At 45.9% G+C, this 24,167-nt stretch overlaps 1 protein-coding gene across 4 annotated transcripts in view; it reads left to right on the forward strand.

Annotated features, from left to right (window-relative positions):
* Positions 1-24,167, forward strand: part of CELF2 (CUGBP Elav-like family member 2) — an 829,766-nt gene that overhangs the window by 740,575 nt on the left and 65,024 nt on the right. For all 4 annotated transcript variants that reach the window (XM_060006033.1, XM_060006031.1, XM_060006029.1 and 1 more), the window contains 3 exons: positions 6,259-6,307; positions 14,511-14,645; positions 23,255-23,334. In XM_060006033.1, coding sequence (XP_059862016.1) covers positions 6,259-6,307; positions 14,511-14,645; positions 23,255-23,334 — 264 coding nt within the window. The remainder of the gene's footprint in view (positions 1-6,258; positions 6,308-14,510; positions 14,646-23,254; positions 23,335-24,167) is intronic.

Here is a 24,167-nt window from a genome sequence, read left to right on the forward strand (position 1 = left end):
AGTGCCCTAAGCATGTGATCGAAACTGAATACAGATGTAAGGGGAAGTAAACCAGCGATTTCTCCGGAAGCTACTTGACTCCAGTACCCGCCCCAGAGGGAGGGAGGGAGCTCTTGCAATCCCCCCTTTCATTAGATTTCCTTTGCTTTTTGTTTGTTTAACTGAAGTGTAGTTGATTTACAATATTACGTTAGTTTCAGGTGTATAGCAAAGTGATTTGGTTATACATATATATGTATGTATTTATATTCCTTTTTTATTCTTTTCCATTATAATTTATTGCAAAATATTGAATATAGTTCCCTGTGCTATACAGTAAATCCTTGTTGTTTATCTATTTGATAGATTTCACTTGCCTTTAAATAAGTAGGGCTAAATGGAAACCAACAAGTTACCCAGTACCCTACTGTTGAACATGAGGCAAGATGTCATTGTTCTGTAATAAAATGCAGAAGAAATTCACGTACAAAGAAATCTTCAAGGAAATGGGTTTGGAAGGCTTTCTTCATTGAAACGTAAACTTGATGAACTCTGTTAAGTCAAAGGTACTGCCAGGAACCAGGATCTGTTTCCAAAACACTTGATTTTGCCTCCCTGGGACAGGCCCTCTGCCACAGGGGAGCCTGGTGTGAGACAACCAGAGCCCTGTTGTGGTCAAAGTTCGCTCCAAGGGCAGCTGAGTTGAACTCAAGTCTTAGACTCACTGCTGCTGTTTCTCCAGCCCTCAGGGAAGCTACCCTGTCAGTGTCACAGGCCGGAGGTTACAAAATGCCTAGACTCCTCTGACCAAGTAGACAAATCATGACAATACAGACCAGTGAAGGTTTTTTCAGACGCAGCTGATCCAGTGTGATGATGGAGTCTCACGTTAAAGGTGGTTAACTCATCCATTGGTGATGGCTGGAGTTAAACAGTATCAGTATAATTAACTGCATTAATAATGCAGCCTCAGTATAATTAACATGCCTCTTAACATATAAACAACGGAATATTACTCAGCCATAAAAAAGAATGAAATACTGCCATTTGCAGTGACATGGATGGGCCTAGAGATTGTCATACTGAGTGAAGTAAGTCAGAGAAAGACAAATATCATGTGATATCACTTATATGTGGAATCTAAAAAAAAAAAGTACAAATTAACTTACCTACAAAACAGTTACAGATGTAGAAGACAAACTTATGGTTACCAAGGGGGAAAGCGGGGGGAGGGATAAATTGGGAGATTGGGATTGACATATATACACTTACTATATATAAAATAGATCACTAATAAGGACCTACTGTATAGGGAACTCTACTCAGTACTCTGTAATGACCTATATGGGAAAATAATCTGAAAAAGAGCGGATATACGTATATGTATAACTGATTCACTTTACGCCTGAAACTAACACAACATTGTAAATCAACTATACTCCAATAAAAATGAATTTAAAAAATAACATGCCTCTTAGGAGACTCCTCGGGAGAGTTCTTGAAGAGGATGTGCTCACTCGCCATAGACACAAGGAGGAGGGATCCAGCCCCAACCCTCAACCTTGAGGGTCCCTTGCATCTGGTTGGACATTAGGAGATTAGAAGGGTGATGGCCAAGTTCTCGGGCCCTTCCTCCTGTTGCTGCCATCGCCCCCCACCCCCATCCAGTGCAGAGCACGATGCAGACCTCTGACCTCCGGCCCCTCCAGCTCTGGGATTGGAGGCGCCAGTTCCCCATCATGACAGAAGTACTGTTGTCAGGCTTCAGTTCTTGACACCATAGGGGTCACCTTCAGTCCTTGAGGAAGGCCATGAGCCTCTGGCTGCCAATCCAGGGCAGTTCTGATTCAGGGCTGAGATGTGCATTGATTTCCCTGTACTTGAACTTCTCCGATCCAGGAATGTATCCGTCACTGTTGGTCTTGTCATGCTTCATTTACGTTGTGTTTGGTGAGTGATCTCTGGCGACATCGATTGCTTCCTCTGTTGGTTAGAATGTCCCATCATCATTCTTCAGGAACAACATGACTTAGTGTCTCTTACTCTGTTCCTTCAAATTTGTTGTTCCTTCCCTGAAATGCCCTTCACTCAAGTCCTGGTTAGCGCCCTTCAAGATCTAACTTGACCATGGTTTCAGCTGAGATGCCTTCTTGCCGTTCCTTTGACTGTGTGGGGTGTGTCTCTTCTGAGTTCCCACACTGCATGTGAGAAACGGCTGGTCTGTCTGTCTCATCCTTGCGTTACATACTCCACCATGACCAGAACTCTTTTTCACCCATCATTCCCACCATGTAACAGATCATCTGGTCAAAGCAGAAATAAGCGAATGCGGGAGTGGTCTTAGCATCCTACTGGGTCAAATCTTTGACATCATTTCCTGTTACAGGGAAAGAATCCCTGTATTATAATTTGAACGTTTCAACTGGAATACCCCTTCCTTTACAATAACTTCCCTACTCCGCTCAACAAATCTCCCAAAGTTCTTGGAATCATGAGACTTTGAAGAAGCGACACACATTATGAGAACGACTCCTCCAAACCATGCGTTTTTTTTTGTCTTCCTTGACATTTATGTCCTGTGTCTGATCAGGAATTTGTAACTCAGATGAACTGTTCGTGGTAATGAGCCATTCTTAATACAGTCCTGATTGAATACCTCTCTCCAAGAAGGTCACGGCGCTTTACATATGTTATCTAAATTGTCTTCAGAACATCGCTGGAGTAGGGTGACCAGCATTCAGAATTCACCTTGGTCTGACAATCCAGATCTCTGTGAGGTTGACTTTTTTTCCCTTCAGAGCCCCAGAAAGACCGAAACCAAGTTCAAGTCTGCAGTGGCTGTAGCTACCACTGCTACATTCCTGAGCCTGGGTAGTCTTAGGTCAGAATCAAAGCTAATTCTCTCAGCAGCGGCAGGAAAACCCAGAGTCAAGCCTCCGTTTAATACCCGTCTTAAAGCTCCAGAGATAAAGCGTGATGCGAGGGCAGAGGAAGATTACTTTCACCCAAGGGGATACTGCTGGCGCCTTCAACTGAGTGTCTGTCTGGTGCCTGCAGTGAGTGAAGCCTGCAGTTCTTCATCATAGGCTCATAAGTCCAAATCCCGTGTTGGGCATTTTGGGGGGAAGCAGTGTGGTTTGGGGGAATCGGCACTGGATTAAGAGTAGGGAGCTTAGATTTCTGATCCCAACTCTGTCATTAACCATCTGTGTGTCCTTAGTGAAGTCACTCATTCCCTTCAGACCTGTACATTGAGAGCATTGGATGAAATGATTCCCAGGGCCCTTTGCAGCTTTAGAGTCGAATGATTCTGTCCTTACAGCTCCCAGATTTCCTCCTCCAGACCTCCGTACGCGTCACAGATGGATCTGAATGCTCACGGCACTCTCTCTGTGCTGCTTTTCTGATGCTGGTCACCATCTTTTCCCTTTTACATATGTGCCTATCAGCGACCATGTTGGGTCGGCATCTTCCCAAGGGCAAGAGTCCTTCTCTTCATTTTTGTGTCCTATACATAATGTTGGGACACTTATCTCTTGTCTCCTATCCCTTGAACCTTTGAATCTCATTGGAGTCTTTTCAGCTCATTGACCTGTTACAAGTCTTTCCTATCTGGAAAGGAGAGACCCCGGCCCCATCCTCCTCCCCCATCCTCCACCGAGCCTCCTGTCTTCCCCACTTAGAGCTAATCTTCTTGAAATAGTTGTCTGCATTTCTCATATCAGCTGTTCCCTTTCCTGTTACTCTCCCGCTGCCTACAAGCTGGCATTTTGGCCCCTACCACCCAATAGAAACTGTGTTGATAAATACCCTTAAAAAAAAAAAAATTTTTGTATTGCCAAACCCGGAAGGATACTGGGGCGTTTTCATCGTAGCGTCTAAGAGCACTTGCTCTGACCATCGCCTTGTTCTTGAAACTCGCTGCATGGCTCCAGTGGGGCCAGCTCTTCTGCTCCTGCCTCTCTGGATGGCCCTTTGCTCTGTCCCCCTTAGACTCCCCTTCCTGGTTGTTCTCCACGGTTCTGCCCCTGGCTCTTGTCTCTCTTCACTCTGCATTTCCCTCTCTGGACAGTTTCAGCCACGCCTGGGGCTTCCGCCACCTCCCAGAGCTGTCGCAACAGCTCAAAACCCACATTTCCAACTTCACCCCAAATGCAGCGTGTCCTGACCTGTGCCCATCAGTCTCTACACCCCCTCCCCGAACTGCTCTCTCGTGTTTTCCCGATTTAGGCAGTTATATACAGGACACAACGTTATATATAGGACACAAAAGTGAAATGAATAGGCAGTGATCCCACTACACATTCAGTTGTCCAGGCCTGGGGTCCCGCTGCCCCCTCATCCCTACAACCAGCCAGTAACCTCTGAGGTTTAGACCTTCCCTGCTGTACGTGGGCTGTTGCAGTAGCCTCTTAACTGTTCTCCCTGCCTCCTGTGTCTCTCTTCTACCATCCATCCTCCACACTGCAGCCAAAAATAACTTTTCAAGGACGCAGATGGGATCTCGTTGCCTTGCTCCTTAAATATTCTATGCCTGATCGTTGACTTTTAGAGGAAATTTCAGCTCCTTAGCACGTGGGATCCTCTAAGGCCTGGATGCTGGCCGCCCTGGCAGCCCCTTCTCGTGCCTTCCGCCCTCACACTGTGGACTCCCTCCAGGAGGACTGAGGGCTTTCTCACCACGGTGTCCTTGTGTGGGGTTGTCCATTCGTTTCAAGGGCCACCCCCTTCCTCTGCTGGCAAGTCCAACCAGCCTTTAGGACTCGAAGCAGGTAGGCCCTTTGCCAAAATCCCCCCACCTCCCTCACCAGGCAGAATGAGGTATCTGCTCCCCTGGGCTCCCACAGCACCTTTTCTTAAAAGGCAGGTCGACTTACTGACTCCTAAGCATTCCATTCTCATGCTAGTCTCTTCTCTACAAATTGAGCATGTTAATGAGTGGGGTGAGAATACAAGTAGACCCCACAACTCCAGGCCTGTGTTCTGTGCATAAGAGCATCTTGCCGTTGAGAATAAACGAAGCAGCTCTGAATTATTTAGCCTCTTGTCCCCTGATACCGCTCCCTCTTACCTCTTCCTCTTGTGTTTTGAAGACCCTGGCAGCCATTAGGTGCACGTGGTCTCGACCGCCTGATAATCATTTCCCATCATTTCAGTGCCAGAGCCCGGTACCAATCCCCTTTCATTTCAATTAGATAAAGCCCAGAGCTGTGGCTGGCAAGTAAGGGAAGTCCACTGGGGAAATTAAAGGTTCAGAGAGAATAGGGCCCATTATAATAAAAGCATTTGCACAGCCACTGATTCCATCTACCCTGTGGCTGCGACGTTCCTTGGGGTAGGATGAAATATGAAGCAAGAGAACCCATGAAAGTCATTTGAGGAATTTATTTTAATTGGAAATGGTGGCAGCTTTCTGTGCTCTGCAGATCTTCAGATCACGCACAGTGATGTGATTGGCATCGTTTAAAGAACCGTAGAGCATCTTATTCTGCCACGATGCAGGATCTTGGTTCCCCTTTGTCTCAGGCGCTTCCTCCTCCTACGTATGTACTGAATGTGATCATAAGCCCCTCACTCCCGCTTTTCCTCCTCCCCCCCTTTCTCCTTCCTTCCATTCTTTCCGTGCCTCTGCATTTCCTGTTTCACACTTCGTGTTTAATAAAAATGGGATAATGGCACCTCAAATCAATCAACTGGTCGACCTTCAGATTACTCAGAACTCAAAAAACAGCCATGCAGCAGACATAGACGGCCAGAAGAAAAACAGATCATCTGTGTTTAAATTTGTAATAATACAAGATAACAGTAACTTTTTTTTTTCTATGCCCCATTCATTAAGCACGTCACATGCATTTTCTCAGGCAATTCTCACGGCCCTACTATGCAGGGGTCACCTCCAGCTCGCAGATGAGGAGACTGCAGCTCAGAGGAGTTAAGACGCTTGCCGGAGGTCACGTAGTTGTAATGAATGGCAGAACCAGAATTACCTGTAAGATCCAGGCAGAAACCATAGTGAATGGCAGGACCAGGTTTTGAACTTGAGTCTGACTGCAAAGCCCACGTGTTAAGATACCATGTCACAGCGCCCCGGGACTTAAGAGTACCCTGTTGCTGAACATCAAACACATGCTTGCATTTTAAGGTAGCTCGTTTTAACTGTGAGAGGTCTCGTTATTATTTACGTGCCCTTATAACAATGTCAGTAGTCGTGTTGAATAGCGTGGGATTTCTGAGACTGTTTGTTCAATCTGCCTTACTTTCTCACTTTTCTATTTTTAGATGCATCATCCCATTCAGATGAAACCTGCAGATAGTGAAAAATCAAACGGTAGGTGGTGACTGACTGTCTTCCTTTAATGTCTGTTCCTTTAAGTGAAGACGTGAGGTGGGGGGCGGGAAGAGCTGGCCCCGTTGCTGTTTCTCTGGGGAAGGCAGAGAGATGTGCTCCCGGAAACCTCCATCGCGGTGGGTACCTCGCCCTCCTGCCTCCTGTGTCTCTGGGGTAAAGACCTGTGAAGATGCTACAAGGAACGGCTTTCTGTGTCCCTGTTTGGGGCTTGCTCTGTGTGGCCACCCTGTGGCTGTTGTTTACCTCCTCTGACAGCAGCTTGGGCACCCGATGGGGAGGGGTGACCTTATACTATGCAGAGAAGGTGAGTGAGAAGGGCATCGCCCACCAAGAATGAGGCTGTCTTTTTTCCCCCCTCCCTTTGGTCCTCTGGCTTTGCGACTGTCTCACTGCACTTTTCTCTAGGTTGTATCCATGCATTTGCATCCACATTCATTGAGAATTCCGTCGGCTGATTAAATAAACATACAGTCAGTGCAAAAACAAAACAAAACAAAAATATGCATTTGATGAGGTCGGTGAAATAATTGGGACTTGCCTCTCCAAGACACCAAAGGGTTGCTAACCCCATTTCTCTCTGAAGTTTTTGCTCCCACCTCTGCAAACCTTCTGTCCCTGTTTTGTTCTTTGGACTGGCTGCATTGTATGTTAAAGGAATCGTCTACCTTCCTAGACCTCAGCCCTCTCCTGCCCCACAAGACTGACATGGTCAGCATGGCCGCCTTCCTCCGGGCAGCTCTGCACCTCATTAATTAGTCATGGAGCAGAAGCCGTACACTTAGAGATCTGCATTGTCTGCCAATGTAAATTATGACGGGGCTCTGCATCTCTCCACGAGGTATTTTCTTTTGCTAATTGTAGTGCATCCCATTTTCCGGCCCCATACACTAGACAGTTTCGAAAGAAATTCCACATCGTACGGTGGTGTCTGTCGGAGAATAGATGTTGGTGCTTTCCCCACCGTCTCCTCACCAGCCACACACTTCTCTGCAAGTCTAACTCCCTTTTTCCTCCAGTACTTTATCGCAGGCGTGGCGTTGAATGTCAGAGGGTCTAAAATCCACCCCTGCTTTGTTGTGGGATCTTGGTCCAGTCACCTCACTCCTTGACTTGACAGTTATTCATCGATTACTTACTATGTACCAGGCATGTTGCCAGAGGCTGGGACTGCAGCAGTGAATTTTTAAAAGAAGAAAAGGACACAAAAGACACTGTCCCTTACCTGCTGGAACTCACATTCGTTGTCACTGGTTTCAGTATCTAATAATCACTTGAAGACCAGACTTTAATCTCCTCATTCATAAAATGGGATTAATGCTAATTGCCTCTCATAGATGAGCTTTTTTTTAAGACTCATAGAAGATGTTTGTGACATCTGTAAGATGTTGGTCAGTGTTCCCTGGCCTTTAGGGGCCTTCGCCGAGTGTGTCTGCCCAGGCAGAAGGCCATCTCCTCGTGCCGATTTGTTCCAGGAGTGTGTGTTACGATCTGTTCTCTTCCTCCTGGGAGAGAGGCGGGATGGATCTAGTATTTGTGGGATGAATTCCATCAGTGAAGGTCATTCTGGCACATCCAGCCACCAGGAGATGCTCTCTGTCCTTTGGCCCCATAATTCTCCAAACCGTGTCAGGACACGGGCCATGGGATCAAAGTCTGCAGGAGGGGGTTCGTCTCAACCTTAGGCCATAGTGATAAAAACGTGACAGAAGAGAGAACCGAGTTGGAAATGTCTGACTTAAAATACCCAAAGAGTTGAACCGAGAAAGGGCTTCTTCTTCTGCATTTTCTCCTGTGCAGGTGCGAACCCTGACTGTCCACAGGGTGGCTGCCGGGAGGGCTCAAAATGGTCGGCTGCCCTTGCTGTCCTCTGTCTCCTGTGGGCACTGAGGGTAGTGTTTGCTTTGGATCTAAAACCACAGCAACAGAATCAGACTGCCGTGGGCACACCCCATGTTGCACGATCTCAAAAGCCAAGCAGGATTGGGCTCTGTTTTACTAAGATGAGCAAATCCTAAAAATGCCATTTTTCAGGAAGCGCCCCAGGGTAGCAGGTGAAATCTATTTTGAGGAGCCCGGACTTGACCCGGACCCTGCACTTATTGGCTGTGACCTTGAGCAAGTTCTCTACTAACCTCACCCAGCCTCCATCTCTCCCGCTGTAAGAGGGGCTCGGGAAGCCTAGTCTGTGCTCTTCCTGTAAGGCCCGCCTTACAGAGTCATCATGCAGTTAACACCCACAGAGCTTGGCGTAACACCCGGCACGTAGCGTGCGTGCAGTCTGCTACATCGGTGGCCTAGCTCCAGCCAGTTGAGGTAGTTGTTTTGATGTATCCTGAGAGCAGAGGCCAGCCCTTCCAGCCTTGGGCTCTTCCTGCCAAAGCTTAGATCTGTGCACCTGAAGGAAAACCCCCAAACCTTCTTGCTGGGCCAGTTGTCCCTTTGCTTGCAGATCTACCTTCATTTTCTGAATTTCCAGTAAAAAGAAAAAGTCAAATAGTGTAAATGGACCAAAAGCTGCTTTGAAAGAGCTCTTCTTCACAGAGGCTCAGAGGGACCCCCACCTTGCATAGCCATGAGCAGACTTCAGGGTTGTCCTTGGAAGAATCAGGAGAAAGGTATCATTTCCCAAAGCCAGGGATAAAAGCTGCAAGCCTTTTCTGATTTCACATGACATTTTTAACAGGTAAGCATAGTTTCTGCAGCTCAGAGAGCACCAAGATTTCTTTGGCTCAGATGCTCGAAATAGCTCCTGTGGTTGTGAAAGAAGTATAACGAGCTCTAATTGCACTTTTTTTTGAGTTTGCTGACATTTATGGATGACACAAAGGGCTCATCACAGTGAAACAGTTACTCTCTTCATTATCATTGTGTTCAGATTTCCCGAACTTCGTATTTGCTGAGCAAGGCTCATCACAGATTCATTAGTGATGGACAAACGAATTCCGGAAAAGCAATCACTCTTTTAAGCTTTTGTCCATGCAGGGATTCTGACAAAGCCCAGAAATGTTAGTCTGCTGTATCTGCCCTGCACTTTACTCTCTTAACCGAACGGGCTTCTGGAATCTCCACAGCTTCCTAGAACCTGCCCTTCCAATGGCTCTGATTTCAGCTGCAGTCTCCAGCACATTTATGTAAACTCCTAGCATCTTCCATTTCTTATGCTTCTACTGCGCCAGGTATCCAAACAACGGATCCTCCTCTGGATTGGCAATACGATGCCAGGGACTTTGAGAAGAACACACTGAGTATATACCCAGATTTCAACAGCACCCACCTTTTTTGGTGATTTTTCCCTTACACCTAGTTGAGTGGATGGTACAGGAAGGGCATTGGAGGAGGCCTGGATTACTTCAGGGACCAGCCACACTCACACACACGTAGTCACTCTTTATCATTCTCTCTCCCATTGGAGGGCCTGTTTTCCTGCTTTTAACCTTCCATCACTATGCAGAAAAGGCAACCAGCCGTGCGAGATCGAAAGTGAAACGCAGTTGCTGGATCTGAAGTCGGTCCAGCAGAGGGTGACAAGGGAGTCGTGGTGGTTGCCTTTGGTTCTGTTTTTGGAGTCTCGGGAGCTGGAGCCAGTGTTCACTGTGAGGTCGCACTTCTGACTTGAAGGATTATTTTTGACTCTGTAGGCAGAGTATCAGAGCTTTAACCTCCAACCTCACAGCTTGTCAGGGTCCTTAGAGCCTCGAATCCAGAAATGCCATTTAAACGCCCGCCCACACACCGCCAATCTCTTTCCTCGAGGCCTCTGAAACCCCCCGTGGCTGTGCTTCAAGTTCCGAGCTCACAAGAGTCAGGATGACCCGACGTTGTCATCCTGGGGAGGGCGAGGCCTTTGGAGAGAGGAATCCAGGGTGTTCCCGTGCAGTCACTTGCTGATGTACTAGAAGATGAAGAAATCATTTTGAAATTCAAAGTAGAGAGACCCGTGGATTCGGAGGCCGTAATTAAATGCCATATGTTAGCACTAACACATTGAAAAGTTGTTAATTAATTCAGGCCGCCCCGAATCCAGGTGTGACTTTGACAGATTGTACACCGGTGTGTTAGCACAGACTTACAATTAGGGGGGTTTTAAAAAATGAAGTTTCTAGTCCCTGAACCTAAAAAAGTCCCCACTTGTATTTAATATCAACCCCTTCTCATTTATACCACGGAAGGGGAGCTGGCAGTGGTCACTGGTATGAATCCACTTTCAGTTCTGCTACTGTTATTGACGGCAGCACCCCCACCTGTGCAGCACGTGGTAGATGAAGTATTTCCCCTCATTCATTCATTGGTTATCCTAAAGGAAAACATACTTTTTCTTTAGAAGCCAAACACCTTATCTTTTCTTTTCTTTCTTTTCTTTTTTTTTTAGTTCCCCTAAAGCATTTAGCAGAATACTGTGAACATGGTAGGTTTATCTAAGCAGTTGGCATTCTTGTGGATTGAAAAAACTGGTGAGATACTTAACTGCCCGTGAATACTTAGGAAAAGCCCACCAGGAAATTCATCAAACATTGATGAAAAAGTTCAGTGATTTCAAGATAATTAAGTTTGTTTAAAATGTTGACAAAGCTGTTTAGCGATCTTAAAATGGGGATCCTAGGAATAAAAATTTTCACTGGAAGAGCGGGAAAACTCACTGAGAGGAAAGCTAGATCTTTGTAGCTATTCCCATTTTGCCATTAAAGCAAACAAGGCCCAACTGTGAAAACCACAGAGCTACTTCGGCTTGCAGAAGGTTGCCAACATCCAGGTTCCTTTATACATGCACACACGTGCCGACACACACACACAGGAAAGGAAGTTAGCGCTTTCAATAGCATATGGAGGGTGCAGATTTCCTTTTCTTTTTAACTAATACTTGTTACTGAAAAAAGTGACAGTTATCTTTCATTTCCCTGCCTGAGTTTACCGCTTCATCGTGCCTAGGAAGTCAGGATTTCTTCGTAAATGGTTTCCATTTTTTGTAAATCCATCTTAGGAAAAAAGTCATACTTGAGCTTCTCGGGAGCTGCGCGTTTAGCTGACTATAGCATCCCGCACCCTGAAGCTCAGACCCTGAAAATGGTCTTCGCTAAATACCGTCATTATAGGTTTATCAGGGAAACCAAGGACCAACTGGGACTTTATCCTTTGCTTTTGTTTGAAAACCTGATTCTTCAGGATAAGAAGAAATACAACAGAAATTTTTTTCTACTCGTCAGGGTATCAGCCATAGCTTCCTCGTGGTAGGAGTCCCAGAGATGAGGGCAGGAAGGGATCAGGGCGGGGGGCAAGAACTACAGCTGCAAGTTTTCCCTCCCTCTGCAGCCCCATTTCCGCCAGTCCCATCCGTTCCCCTTCTGCTTCAGAGGAATGCCACGTGCCCTCAGGGCCACTGGAGTCCTCGCATGCTGAGGAGTCTGGCATCGCACTGGAGGTCAAAGGCTCCCGTTGGAAAGAAAGCACCTCTTCTGGGGCATCTGATGCTTCTAATTCTTAGACCCCAGTGTCAACACAGCCCTCAACTTACTATGCTTTCACCAGTTCCTAGTAGATCATTGGTAGTCCACTTACTCTGACAGGAGAAAGAAGGACTTCTTAAATTGAAAACTCTTCATCTATATAAAGCAAGTGGAGTCCTCAGCAGCCTCTGCTGAGGAATCAGAGCCAGTGACACCCCCTTTCTCCCTGAGGAAGCTCAACACGGGCGGTGGCCCTGGACCCCCTGTGACCTTCCTTCTGCATCCAGCCCCTCTCTGCAGATGAAGCAGAAAATGGTCCATATTGTGCTTCAGTCAGGCTGCCTTCCTCCGTCCACCACAGAGACAGTCCTTATTCATTCCTGACTCTGCGCCTTGTTCGGTTAGTACGTGATGCGCCCAGCACACTACCAGTCCATCCGGACCCAGGCCGTGCTTCTTAAAGTCCGGTTTCAATTCCACATCTAACATCAAGCCTTTCTCAAACTCTGGCACCCGATCCGTAGTTCACAAGGATTGTGTAATTGTGGTTTTCGACCTGTATTCTTTGGAGCGCTCGTTTCTCTGCGTTGTCTTGGGAGCCGCCACCGGTGTGGAGAGAGAGGCTGGGTGGAAAGCGATGCTGAAGTCCATGTTCAAGTGCTTCCTTCAGCCAAAGCGTGTAACCAGGCTGCCTTCTCTCCACCACTTGAGAGAGAGAGAAAGGAAAGAGAAGAGGAGAAAGAATCAAGTGGAAACCTTCAGTCTATGGATGACAAGACTCAGGTCCACAGAGGTCAGCTCGTCCTCCAAGGTCACCCATCACCTTCATGGCAGCACTGGAGCGAGGACCAGGGCCTCCCAGTCACAGCACTGCCCTACCCTCCCAGCCTCATCTGCCTCCTCTGGACTTGTCAGAAACACAGAAGAGTGAGCAGAACCCTGGGCCGAAGAAGGTACCAGATCCTGGCGCAGGTTGGGCCACCTCCTTGTAGAACGATCCTTGGCCAGATCCTTCCCCCTGCTGGGCCTTGGCCTATCTTTAGAGTCAGACAAAACGTCTTCCACGTCTGTTACTTCCGGCCTGGGAATCTACAACTAGGCGCTCTTAGCCCCTCAGTGCCACCCTTGTCCGATATAGTAGTCACGTGCAGCTTTTAAATTTTAAATGAGTTAAAATTACATCACATGAAAAATTCACTTTCTCGATCACACTAGCCACCTTTCAAGTGCCCAGTGGCCACACATGGTTTTCGCTACTGGGGTGGACGTCACAGACCAAACTTTCCCCTTCTCCCCGAGTTCTACTGGACGGAGCTGCTTCAGAGTAAGTGAGTCTCTGTTCCATTATAGATCTTCCGTCCCGGCTCCTGGAAGACACAGACCAGGGATTCTGACTTACGTACCCGAAGCAACTGGCCCTGGCAAGTCTAGAATACACTCTTGCCAGTTAAATGATAATGAGACACTTACTGTCCAGAAAAAAGAGTAAGAAAAACAGAAATAAAAGCCAATTAAATAGCAATGACAAGATTATAATACAGATATAAAATGATCCCGTAAGCTAGGACTTTCTGAAGTGCTGGTGTAGCCAGCTATCTTTCTTTCTTTCTTTCTTTTTTAATTTTAATTCTAAGAAATGGATTGAAAGGAAACATGGGAAATAAGCAAGACTTCTCCCTGAGGGCTTCTAGGACGATCTTTTGCTCTGTCTCCTACAAACGGCTTCAAACACTGTCTTGAAATCCATAATAATCGTGCCTTTGAGGCTGAGTGTAGGCCAGTTATCCTGAGCACAAGCATGTCAGTTTAGGGAAACAAATCTCCCCGGTCATCAGAGGTAAACCTTCCCTAGTCTCTACCCGCTGACAGCTTCCAAGGTTAGAATTTGCACGTTGTTGCCCTGAAGCCCAAAAGGCATTTCTGTTCATCAAGAATCCTACCTCCAAGTGGGCAGAATAGCATTATTCCTTCCTTGTTCTTTTTTTGGTGACAGGTTTCACCCCGAGATTGGGGCCACCCTGACACGATTCTCAAATAACCGCAGCCCCACTCACTTGGCCACAGTTGCCTTCAGCTTTAGTTGTAAGGTGCAGACCACATGTGCTGACCTGGGTAGGGCTGCGTAGCCAGTGCTATGGACAGAAGGCCCCTTAACCAGCTCTCTGGAGAAATTCACATCTCTCCTGTCTCCTGTTCTCATCTGGACCAGTGGGGACAAAGCTATTTGAAATCAGGGAAGGAGAATGTTTTCTTCCACTGAATTCTTTGTGAAAAGTTTTGTTTATCAATTTTCCACTATATCTGCTTCTGTTATTTTTCCTCTCCTGATCTTTCTCTTTCACTGTCACTCAAGTTAAAAGAACATCTACCCAAAAAAAAAAAAGAAAAACATTAAAATCTGTATCCCAGAATATCTCTATGGGACAGTAGCATTTAGCAGTTACTTAGAACTTTAACATTTTAGTAAACATATTACTGCTTCCAAATGGGGGGAAAGGACTTAAAGACAGTGTTTCGTGTCCTTTGAAGATGTTTTATTAATAAACAAGCTCCCAGTGTTGGAATAGGAGCCGAGATGCCGAGCAAGGGTGGGGAGAGCAGAGACGGCACGTGTGGGGGAGGAAGGTGGCCTGGGTGTCTGAAGAGCTAGCCTCGGGACCCAGTCGGAGGTGGTGATGACGCATCGATGACGAGGAAGAAGGTGAAGTGGCCTTGGCTCATTCATTATTTCTCTCTCCTAGCCGTGGAAGACAGAAAATTGTTCATAGGAATGGTTTCGAAGAAATGTAATGAGAACGATATCCGGGTGATGTTCTCTCCATTTGGCCAGATAGAAGAATGCCGGATCCTCCGGGGACCCGACGGGCTGAGTCGAGGTGAGTGTGCTCTCTGCAGAGTCTCTGCCCTTAAGTGCTAATTGGAGCTCTGTGTCCCAGTCAAGGTAGACATAGCTCCCACACGCAGCAAGAGGTCACCCTGAGATACGTCCTGTGGGACGAAGTTATCCAACCCAAACTTTTCACCATAGCTGGAATGATCACCTTTTATTTCTCAAGTCAAGAAGGTCCTAGTGGCAGCATATTAGCCCAGCTTATCACTGTCAGACGGGAGGCCCACAGGCTGCCCTGCCGTTACACATCCCTCTTCAATCTCAGATTGAAGGAGCTTTGGGAGGTATGAGGGAGAGATGCGGAGAGCAAGAGAGAATGTTTGCTGCTCGCATCTTAGTCTTCTGGCTTTCTGCCTGTGCCTGGGAGAATGCTGAGCGTGTGGGCCTCTTGACTGAGAAATAAACCAAGAAAAAAGGCCCCTGTCCCCGCATAGTGCAGGTACAGACTCAGGGAAACCAGGCCTGTCTCAGGGCGTTAGGGTTTTATGGCAAAGAGCAGAGCTCCTGGAGTCCTAAACACAGGGATCCGTTAAGTGACAGAGAAGTGGCTTCGTCCAGGAGAAGATTGTAGGTTCTTCTTTGTCACCGTGATAGAGGCAAAGGCTGGGGCTCCGAGTGCGGACGAAAACCAGTGTTTCCGCGAGCAGCTACACAGGGTAGCTGGAGATGACTCTCTTCTGTCCACGTTCACCTCCCCCTTTGACGGACCCACGCGCCTCCCTCCTTAAACCACTTATAAGGCTTGTCACCGTGTTCCCAGCCATCTGACTAGTTTCCTGAGTCAGCCCAGGAGGCCCAGGGGAAGATGCACACGGAAAACACATTTCTCCATTCTCGTAAGAAATCCGTCTTTTTGCAACGCAGAGAGGATTTCATTCAATTAATGGGGTTTCCAGGGCAACTTCCACAGGGCTAATTAGAAATGTCTTTACATTCCCCATCTCTGGTTCTGGGACTGCACTGGCCCGCGCCCCATGTTGAAAGAAAAGGTTAAACCTCAAGTATCCAGGGACTAGTTTTCATTCATCTCCCTGGTCTTACGTAAACTCAGCGCCCTGGGAGGAAGAACATTTGTTCTTTTGACTTTTAGACATAAAGCTTCGTGATGCCAACTTCTAGAATCGAAGGCACAGGGAACAAAAGTTTTCCACCTACCTCCACCTCCAAAGCCCTGAAACAGAGGTGATCTCGGGGAAAACTAGGAGGGGGAGGAATGACTCCAAGCTTGTGATCCCTGTATTTTCTTCTGAAGGTGGTTTTAAAAAAAAAAAAAGGAGGAGGCGGCCTGGAAATGACACTTAACACTCGCTGAAAGATGGGAGTCTAAAAGCTGAGCAAGACATGATGTTGAGTGGGGCCCCTAAACAGCAGGCCCAGTGCCTCAAGCTAATCTGTCACTTACCACGTGTGCCTTTACCAGTGTCACCCAAAATAGTTCCTTGTCCTGGGCACCCACATCGCCTCTGGTTCCCATCCAGCCTCGCAGGCAGAAGGATGCCAGGATTTCGATCCTGGGTCCCTCTGTGCCATCCTGGAGATACGCACCAGGAGAGCTTATCATCACATCTGATCCAGGAGAGGTAGATAGGCAGACAGACCAGGAGAGTGAATACCACGGGAAAAAGCAGTGGGGCTGAGGAAGAATTAAGTAGGCAAGAAAGACAAAAGAATATGTTTGCGATCCCTCTTCTGCTGCCAGTTTAGTAATAAGAACCACTGTTGTCTCCCTGTGACTATTCTCAGTCACAACTTGCGTGTTATCATTGCACTTTTGCATTTGCCAAGGTGTATGGCATGGAGAAAGAAGCGATAGGCATAGGGAAATGTATAGTGCCTTAGAGGTCAGTGACCCTGGGGCCCATCCCAGAACTTCTCCTGACATGAATCGTGGGCGTGGTCCATTCATTTTCCTGTCTCTGTCCTCAGTTTCCACACTCGAAAATGGCAGCAGTCTAGATATCTGCCCTGCTTGTCTGATAGGGCGTGATTAGCTACTGCCATGGTAGGTTTTTTGTAGAGCCAGGCCATCCGTGGTGTTTCATAGAGACCTTGACTGTGAAGTAGGAATGCTGGACTCCTGTTTTCCCTCTGCTGATTTACAAGCTGACTCTCTGCCTCAATTTCTCCATCTGTCCAGTGGGGACAGTGATGAAGAGCATTGGTGCCTAGAGATCCTTGAGCATATGTTAGCTATTTTTGCAGATGAGATTTTTTTTAAATGGTCAAAACTTTCACAGGAAAGGGTGTCAAGACACTGTACTTGATGGGAGAACCTGACCAATTCCGTCTGCCATTTGGTTGATGAACCAGCCCTTGACACCAGAAGCAGCCTATTTCTGAACTGCTGGTTCAACGTAAAGAGTAGAATCCTCCTCCCTGCCCCCTGCTTTTTTTTTAACAGAAAAATAATTTCTGATTTTCTGGCAAACGGATGAGAATTCCCTGTGGCAAAAAAAGAAAATACTCATTTATTCTCATTTGTTCTGAGATATAAGGACAGACAGTGTTGCATTTTTCAATTAGCAGGACCCAGGGACTCCTGGGTACTGGGGACTGCTCCTAAATCAGTGATTTGTTGAAAGAACAGTTCTCTTTCATGCTACTCTTTTGCTTTCATTAAAGAATTGGCGTTTTCAATCAAATATTAATAAGTGCGGCGCTGCAGATCAGGGGCGCTCAGCATTTCTGGTCTCCATGCCTGTTGCTGGCTCAGCTGTTTACAAAATAAGTAAAAATGAAGTGAAATGAAAGCTTGGCTGCTCTGAAAAGTACTTTGTAATACTAAACCAGGGTGTAAATTAGTCAGTAGGAAAGGATTTAAATCGAACCATTTGATTATAATGCGCGAGAGGTGCCCTTGAGTGGTTCACGTTTCTTGTTTTTGCTTTTGCCCAGTTCAGCTACAAGAAGGAAGACAGAGGAGGCAGTTAGTAGCCCTGGGTCCCCAACAGGCGTCACGTGTCGTTCATTCTCCGCCACATCAGTAGTTGACATTCCTACCTGGCAGGTGTTAACCTGAGGTTCCTCCAGGCTGTTGATTCAGTACCCCTGCCCCAGATCAGAGTAGTGGGCTGCCAGGACCCACATCTTTGTACCTATTTAGCCTTGCTATACTTTCAGTTAGAATCACTGTCTTTAAAAAAAAAAAAAAAAAAATCATGATCTACACATTGGCAGGAAAGACTTTTAAAAGTCCCGTAGTTATTCACCATCACCCAGATCTGTATCATGTTTTAAGATGGGACCTCTCTGCCCCATCCCGCTGGGAAATTGTCATGCCTGTACGTGGACAGCACCTGCCAAGCCTGTTGAAACCACTCAACGAACGTTAGGACTCTGCCTCGCTTTACGCTGTATGCCCACATCTGAACGTGCATTTTTTCCCCTTTGGGGGCAGTAACCCATTCTGCCGTCTTTTTCTGATTTGGAAAACCTGGTTTGAGATGCCTTCACGCCCCTTATGATCCTCAGATCCTTCTGCAGTGGCAGATCTACCTCTCAGGCCCGCTGTGTGAGCCTTCATTGAGAAAGCAAGCCAGGGTAGCACAAGCCCACACATGGCCAGTGACATGAGATGTTTGCTCTCAGAATCTAAGCTTGAGGCTTCTGAGCCAACATATTTACTGGACAGTGTCACCTTAGCATGTTGACTTCCTAAAATACACATGTTCTCACTTATCCACAGTCCCACAGTCCGATTGGACTATTTGGTTACAGTCTGCCAGGTTTGCTGCACCATAGCAACAAAATATCTGTAACTCAGAGACAGTGAAGGGGTTGATTGCATTTTTCTTTCCCATAAACTGCAGTCAGATCTTCACTGCCATTTAAGGTAACCTTCTGCTGGTTTAAGAATATTCCAGCTGTGTTTATGGTGTTCCAGCATCCTCCTGCCAAAACCTTTGACAAATGAATTGGCGGTATCTTCAGGGATGTTAGCGACCACAGACTGGATTTAGCCATTAAATCCTCATTTATTTTCGTTATATCTGATCAGGATATTGGGAGAGGGCTTTTGACTTTTAAAACGTACATGGAGAGGACTCAGTTCTGATCGTGACATTTTAGTCTTGCCCACGTGGTACCCAAATGTTCAGATATGTGGAAACCTTTATCAGATGCCCCCTGGGTTATTAAATGCATCTTGTCACGCTGCTCTGGGTACAATCTTCCAGCCTCATCTCAGGGATGAGATTTTTGCCGACTATTAAGTCCTAGTCCGCACTCAGCCTCAGGTGCCGTGAATGAAAGATCTCTCCATGCCAATTTTAAATAAACTAACCCAGCGTTGGGGATCGCACATTAGAGTATTATTTTTGATGCTCCAATGTTATACTCATAGCATATGTTTAAACCCTGCCATTGCTCAGAAGATACTGAGAGGAAAAATTGGCTGCATTAAGATCTTTCTACAGCTGAAGAGGAATTTATAAACAAGTTTCCATAGGCTGAAATCTTCTCAGCCACACAAGTTATTTTAAATTATGCTTCCTTCAGTTAAAATATAGCAGCTGTTGCTCCTCTTTCAAAGAAGCAGCAGAAAAACAAGAGACCCTGGCATCAGTGTATGTGCTTTTAAAAGTGCCTCTACTTTTTTCATTACTTTCTCTCTCTCTCTCTTTCTCTCTCCCCTTCTTTTTGATGCAGAGCAAGAATCCATCTAGTTCTCTCAAAATTCTCATGTAGCCTAGAGAAAAGGTAGAACACCTGAGTTTAAGATATCCTTTCAACTGAAATGACAAGTGTAATAGCTGGGTTCCAAAATCTGCTCTGTGCTTTCCTTAGATCCCGTCTGTAGGAGGAAATGACTTTGAGAAACCTTTCCCCAGTCAATCATTTATCTATTTTAGCAGCAAGAAGACAACCTCACTGAAATAGGAGGAGTTCAGCTCCTTTCATTTCTCTGAGCAATCTCTGACACTCTGAAAGTGGAGACAATAAATAGTGGCAGGCTAAATTACAGGTTGGACACATTTACGGAGGGAATTTTTGCCTTTTTTTTTTTTTTTTTTTTTTTGCTATTATGTATTTGGAAGCTTTGAGACAGTAATATATGGGCTATCTTACCCCACCCCCAAAAAATAGCTTTATTGTCTTGGTACCTGTATTTTTTTCCTCCCAATCTAAGTTCTCCAGCATTTTGGTCAGTCACCAGCACGCGCAACAGTCTAGAACAGTTGAGGGCTGACCCTATAAGGTCGGAGCAGTTGTCCGTCAAGACCCAGTAGACTCTGCTGTACCCAGAAGCTCATCTTACAGAAGAGGACAACTGACCTAAGTCATTTCTGTCCAGCGGGAAGTCATCTGGCTGGTTTGTAGAAGAAGCCAGCAGCCCATTTTGACTGTAGGAGCTTGTGTGACCCTACGTTAGTGAAAAGTGCAGATTTGAGGGCCCACCCCAAAGCCAGTGTTTTCAGTGGTGCTGAAAAGAAAATGAAAATCTAGCGAGGACCTCCTGTTTGAGAGATGTTACGAAGGTTAACTGGCTACCAACCCATGGAACATTCGGTTCTGAAGTTGCTTAGCTTCATCCAGAGCGGCAGAGAGAGTGAATCTTTCAGCACGTGCTCCCATTTAATAAATGACAGTCATTTTCTCCCTTAAGTAATTGAACACAGCACCCAGTAGGGAACTTGACAGAGCCCCTAGGAGGCCAGTTCTCTCTTACTGCACCACTGCCAGTAGAATAAGAAAGTTAAAGGAGTCATCAGATTTGCCAGATCATTTTTTGGATGGGATGAGGATTGTATAATTAGAAGCATCAGTCAACCTTTTAATTGCAGGTTTCACAGAGGGGAAGGGGCAATGGTTGGAGTTTATAGAGAGATCATTTCATTGTTCTCTTGCTAAGACTTTGCTTTTGAGACCTGTTAATTGCTTGATCTTTCTCCCGAAGTTACTTACAAAAGCTCTGCCTGCTCTGAAATCGTGGTAGATGCATAAACTCTGCCTTATTGATTTTTGTTGACATTTTACATTTTTTTATGCATTCTTAACCTCCGTTTAGAAGCTGTGTTGGTTTGGCACATGCTCCCGGATAATAAGAGCAAGCAAAGTGAATGAAACAGGCTTCTTGACTCCTAAAAGCAGAGTTAGTGGGGCTTCCCTGGTGGCGCAGTGGTTGAGGGTCCGCCTGCCGATGCAAGGGACGCGGGTTTGTGCCCTGGTCCAGGAGGATCCCACATGCCGCGGAGCGGCTGAGGCTGTGGCTGCTGGGCCTGCGCGTCCGGAGCCTGTGCTCCGCGGCAGGAGGGGCCGCGGTGGTGAGGGGGCCTGTGTACCGCAAAAAAAAAAAAAAAAAAAAGGCAGAGTTAGTCTGGGCTTCCTATGGCCTCAAATATGCCTCCATTAGATGATTTGCTTGTGTCTCTACTGTAGCCTCCAGACAGGAAATGAAGGGACTTCCCCGGCGGTCCAGTGGTTAGGAGTCTGCACTTTCACTGCCAGGGGCAGAGGATTGATCCCTGGTCTGGGAACCAAGATCCCGCAAGCCACGCAGCACCAATTTTTTTTTTTAATTTTTAAAATAAAAACAAGAAAAATCTCTTAGCGTTATTTCCTCTGTTAATAGTACCACTGATCATCACAATCTTCAAGAGATACTACTTTGAAACAGATGGTAAACTGGGGACTCTGTCATTTTAGAGCTGAGTCTATTTCAGTATGGAGCCAGCAGAGGTCCTGTTGTAGATCTCACACACATCATCTAGATGCCTTAGAGAAGGCTGCCCAGCTGCTTCTGTTGATGACAGAAGCCACAGCCACTGTAGGTACAGGCAGCATGTTGAAACAGTCAGCTTCACCAGCTGCTGTAACGTCAGAAAAACCATAGGAGATAGCTTGGCATTCTTCGTGAGCTAGACGTCGGGCTTCAGTGAGGACAGCTTAACGGAGATGAATGAGAGGAACCTCCCATGTACAGAGAGTTTTTGTGTATTAAAAATTACAGCGTGATGCCAAAAAAAAAAATGCATTGACTTATTTTCATGACTGGTGGTGGTTGTGCTTTGGGGGTAGTGGGCAGGCATTGCTTTCTCTTACTGCTGTTTGATTGAAAGGTGCTAATACAGTATTGACTTGATAATCTCACCAGGTACCCATGCAGAGCAAACAAAGAAAATGTGTTTAATGGCTCCCACAGTGACTCCCATACACCAAGCCACCCGCTGGTTGTTTGGATGTAGAATGTTCTGTTTGGCTTCCCAGCCACAGAGGCAACCATCTCACGTGATTGGTGCCAGAATTCCACTTCTGTGCACTCGCTCTGGGATGACAAGCTTCGGCCCCTCGGTGTTTAGATCTGCTTCATTGGGAAATCTTTTAAGTAGTAATAATAATAATGTTTTCAGGCAATTGAGTAGAACACTAAATTATTCTCTGATACCTAAGTTCAAACTGTGCAAGGCTAAAGAAGCTGAAAATCAATGCACTTTTAAAGTCATTAGAGATCATAAGTGAAATAGTCAGCGTTGCTTTAGCTAAGCTTTTAGTGTGCGGTGGTATTATTATAAAATCAGCCTGAATCTGCATTAATTTCACAGTCTTTTTCTCTGAGAAGCCCAAGGGTGCATGATGAATAAAATGTAAATTTCAGAAGGCAGTGCTTTTATTAGTGGAAAGGGCAGTGAGCCATGTAGCTGGAGCAGTGACCTGCATGGTAGCCAGCACTGCTACAAGAAGCAGGAACAAGCACTGTAGCTTCTAGTTATTTTACAGCTGGGGAGAAAAATAGCCATGGAGAGTTCTGTGGGGCTCAGGGGAGACATTCACAGAAATATACATTGTCTTCTGTATGTTACACTTGAGGTGGAATCTCTGATAAGAATCCACAAGTCACAACTTAAAGTCTCCAAGGTTTGATACAAATAAGAAATCCAATGCAAGTGTTTAAATTTTACTTCATACACACAGTTGACTATTCCCAGAGTAACAGAGCATTTGTTTTCGTTCATCATTAACAGTTACTAAGTCGTTTGTACAGGATTTGGGTATATGTGTTTGCATTTGAATAGCATGAGTGTATATTTATACATACATCTAGTTTTTAACTACCCAGAAGAGATGAGGTATATTTATTTGCTGACATTTCGAGCTGTTGGAATCTAGTTGCTAATTTGCCCTGGGTGTGAGGATTTTACTGTTTGCTGCTTAGAAAGCAAGGCTCATGTTTGAAATACAGAGCCGGAATGGGTAGATGCCCTAAGTCAAGACAGACAAGGAGAAAATGTAAAATCGCAACTTTTTATTTTAGAAAATGCAAACTAGGTCTTGCGCATTTCAAACCCCCTCCCCCCCCCCCACCCGTGGCTTAAAAAAAGAAAGTACCCAGCCTCCTTCCCCTGGACTCCATTTTAAAAATAAACAAACTAATCCATCAGTAAATCTTTCTGCTGTGGTCAGATTAGCAGGTCAGCACTGTAAGTAAAAAGCAACACGAGATAAAAACCAAAGAGAGAAGTTGTTGATTTCATGTACTACTGAGAACAGTGTCGTCCTGTGGCAGTTCTCGTAGACTGTGTTGGTTTAACAAGCGTCCAAACCTTTTGTCTTGTTGTTTTTTGTCTTTCCTGCTCCCTGTCCCCTTGTTTCCCACAGGCTGTGCGTTTGTCACATTTTCTACAAGGGCAATGGCACAGAATGCAATCAAAGCCATGCATCAGTCTCAGACCATGGAGGTACTGTATCATCTGCCCTTTCTTTGTTTTCTTTGTGCAAATGGTGGGGAATGGAAAGCAATTCTCTCCTGTGTGGATTGTTCACATGACAATCACAGATGTAAACTTTCACCATCTCTCTCTCTCCATTCATTCATATTCCTTCTTCCTTAATCTCTCTCCTCCTCCCTCTCTCTCTCTCCCTCTCTCTCTGAATTTTTCCCCTGATGACTGGAAATGCACTTAGTGTAAAACCTTCCACTTGCTCTACGTTCCTTTTTGAGCCTTTTATTGCAGTGGCCCAGGTCCTGCTGTGTAAAGTTCATGATGCAATTTAAACCGAGCATCCTTCTATACCCCAAGAATCAAGTACGTTCCCCAGCCCCAGGGGTGGGATGGGTAGAACATTAACAGACCCCATTCCAAATTGCAGCTGGCCCTGTGCAAAATCACAGGGTTCTTTCATTTCTTTTTTATTTTCTTTTTAATGCGGGGTCAAGTTATCTTTAATCGAGACAAACAAATTGTTTTTGCATCAAGAATGTTGGAGAAAGTTAAGACTTCTCCCACCTCATTGAACCAGTGCAAATGTTCATGTATGAGAGTCCCCCGAGAAATTAGATTTTCACCCTTACTAAAAAATGAACAATAACCAAGAAACTCAAAGGCTCAAATGTGATCTCCTAATGAGAGTTAGTGGCTTTCGGGGAAGAGAAATAGGCTGGCGTGGGTCCACAAATGTAGACAATGGCTCTGTACTTTGAGTCTGTGATTCGGGTCATGGCCTTTCAGAATTTTGCACAAAAACACTCCAAGAGTGATATGCTGTTACTTATTCTGTATTGTCTGATAGA

Source organism: Delphinus delphis, chromosome 2, assembly GCF_949987515.2.
Source record: "Delphinus delphis chromosome 2, mDelDel1.2, whole genome shotgun sequence".
NCBI lineage: Eukaryota > Metazoa > Chordata > Mammalia > Artiodactyla > Delphinidae > Delphinus > Delphinus delphis.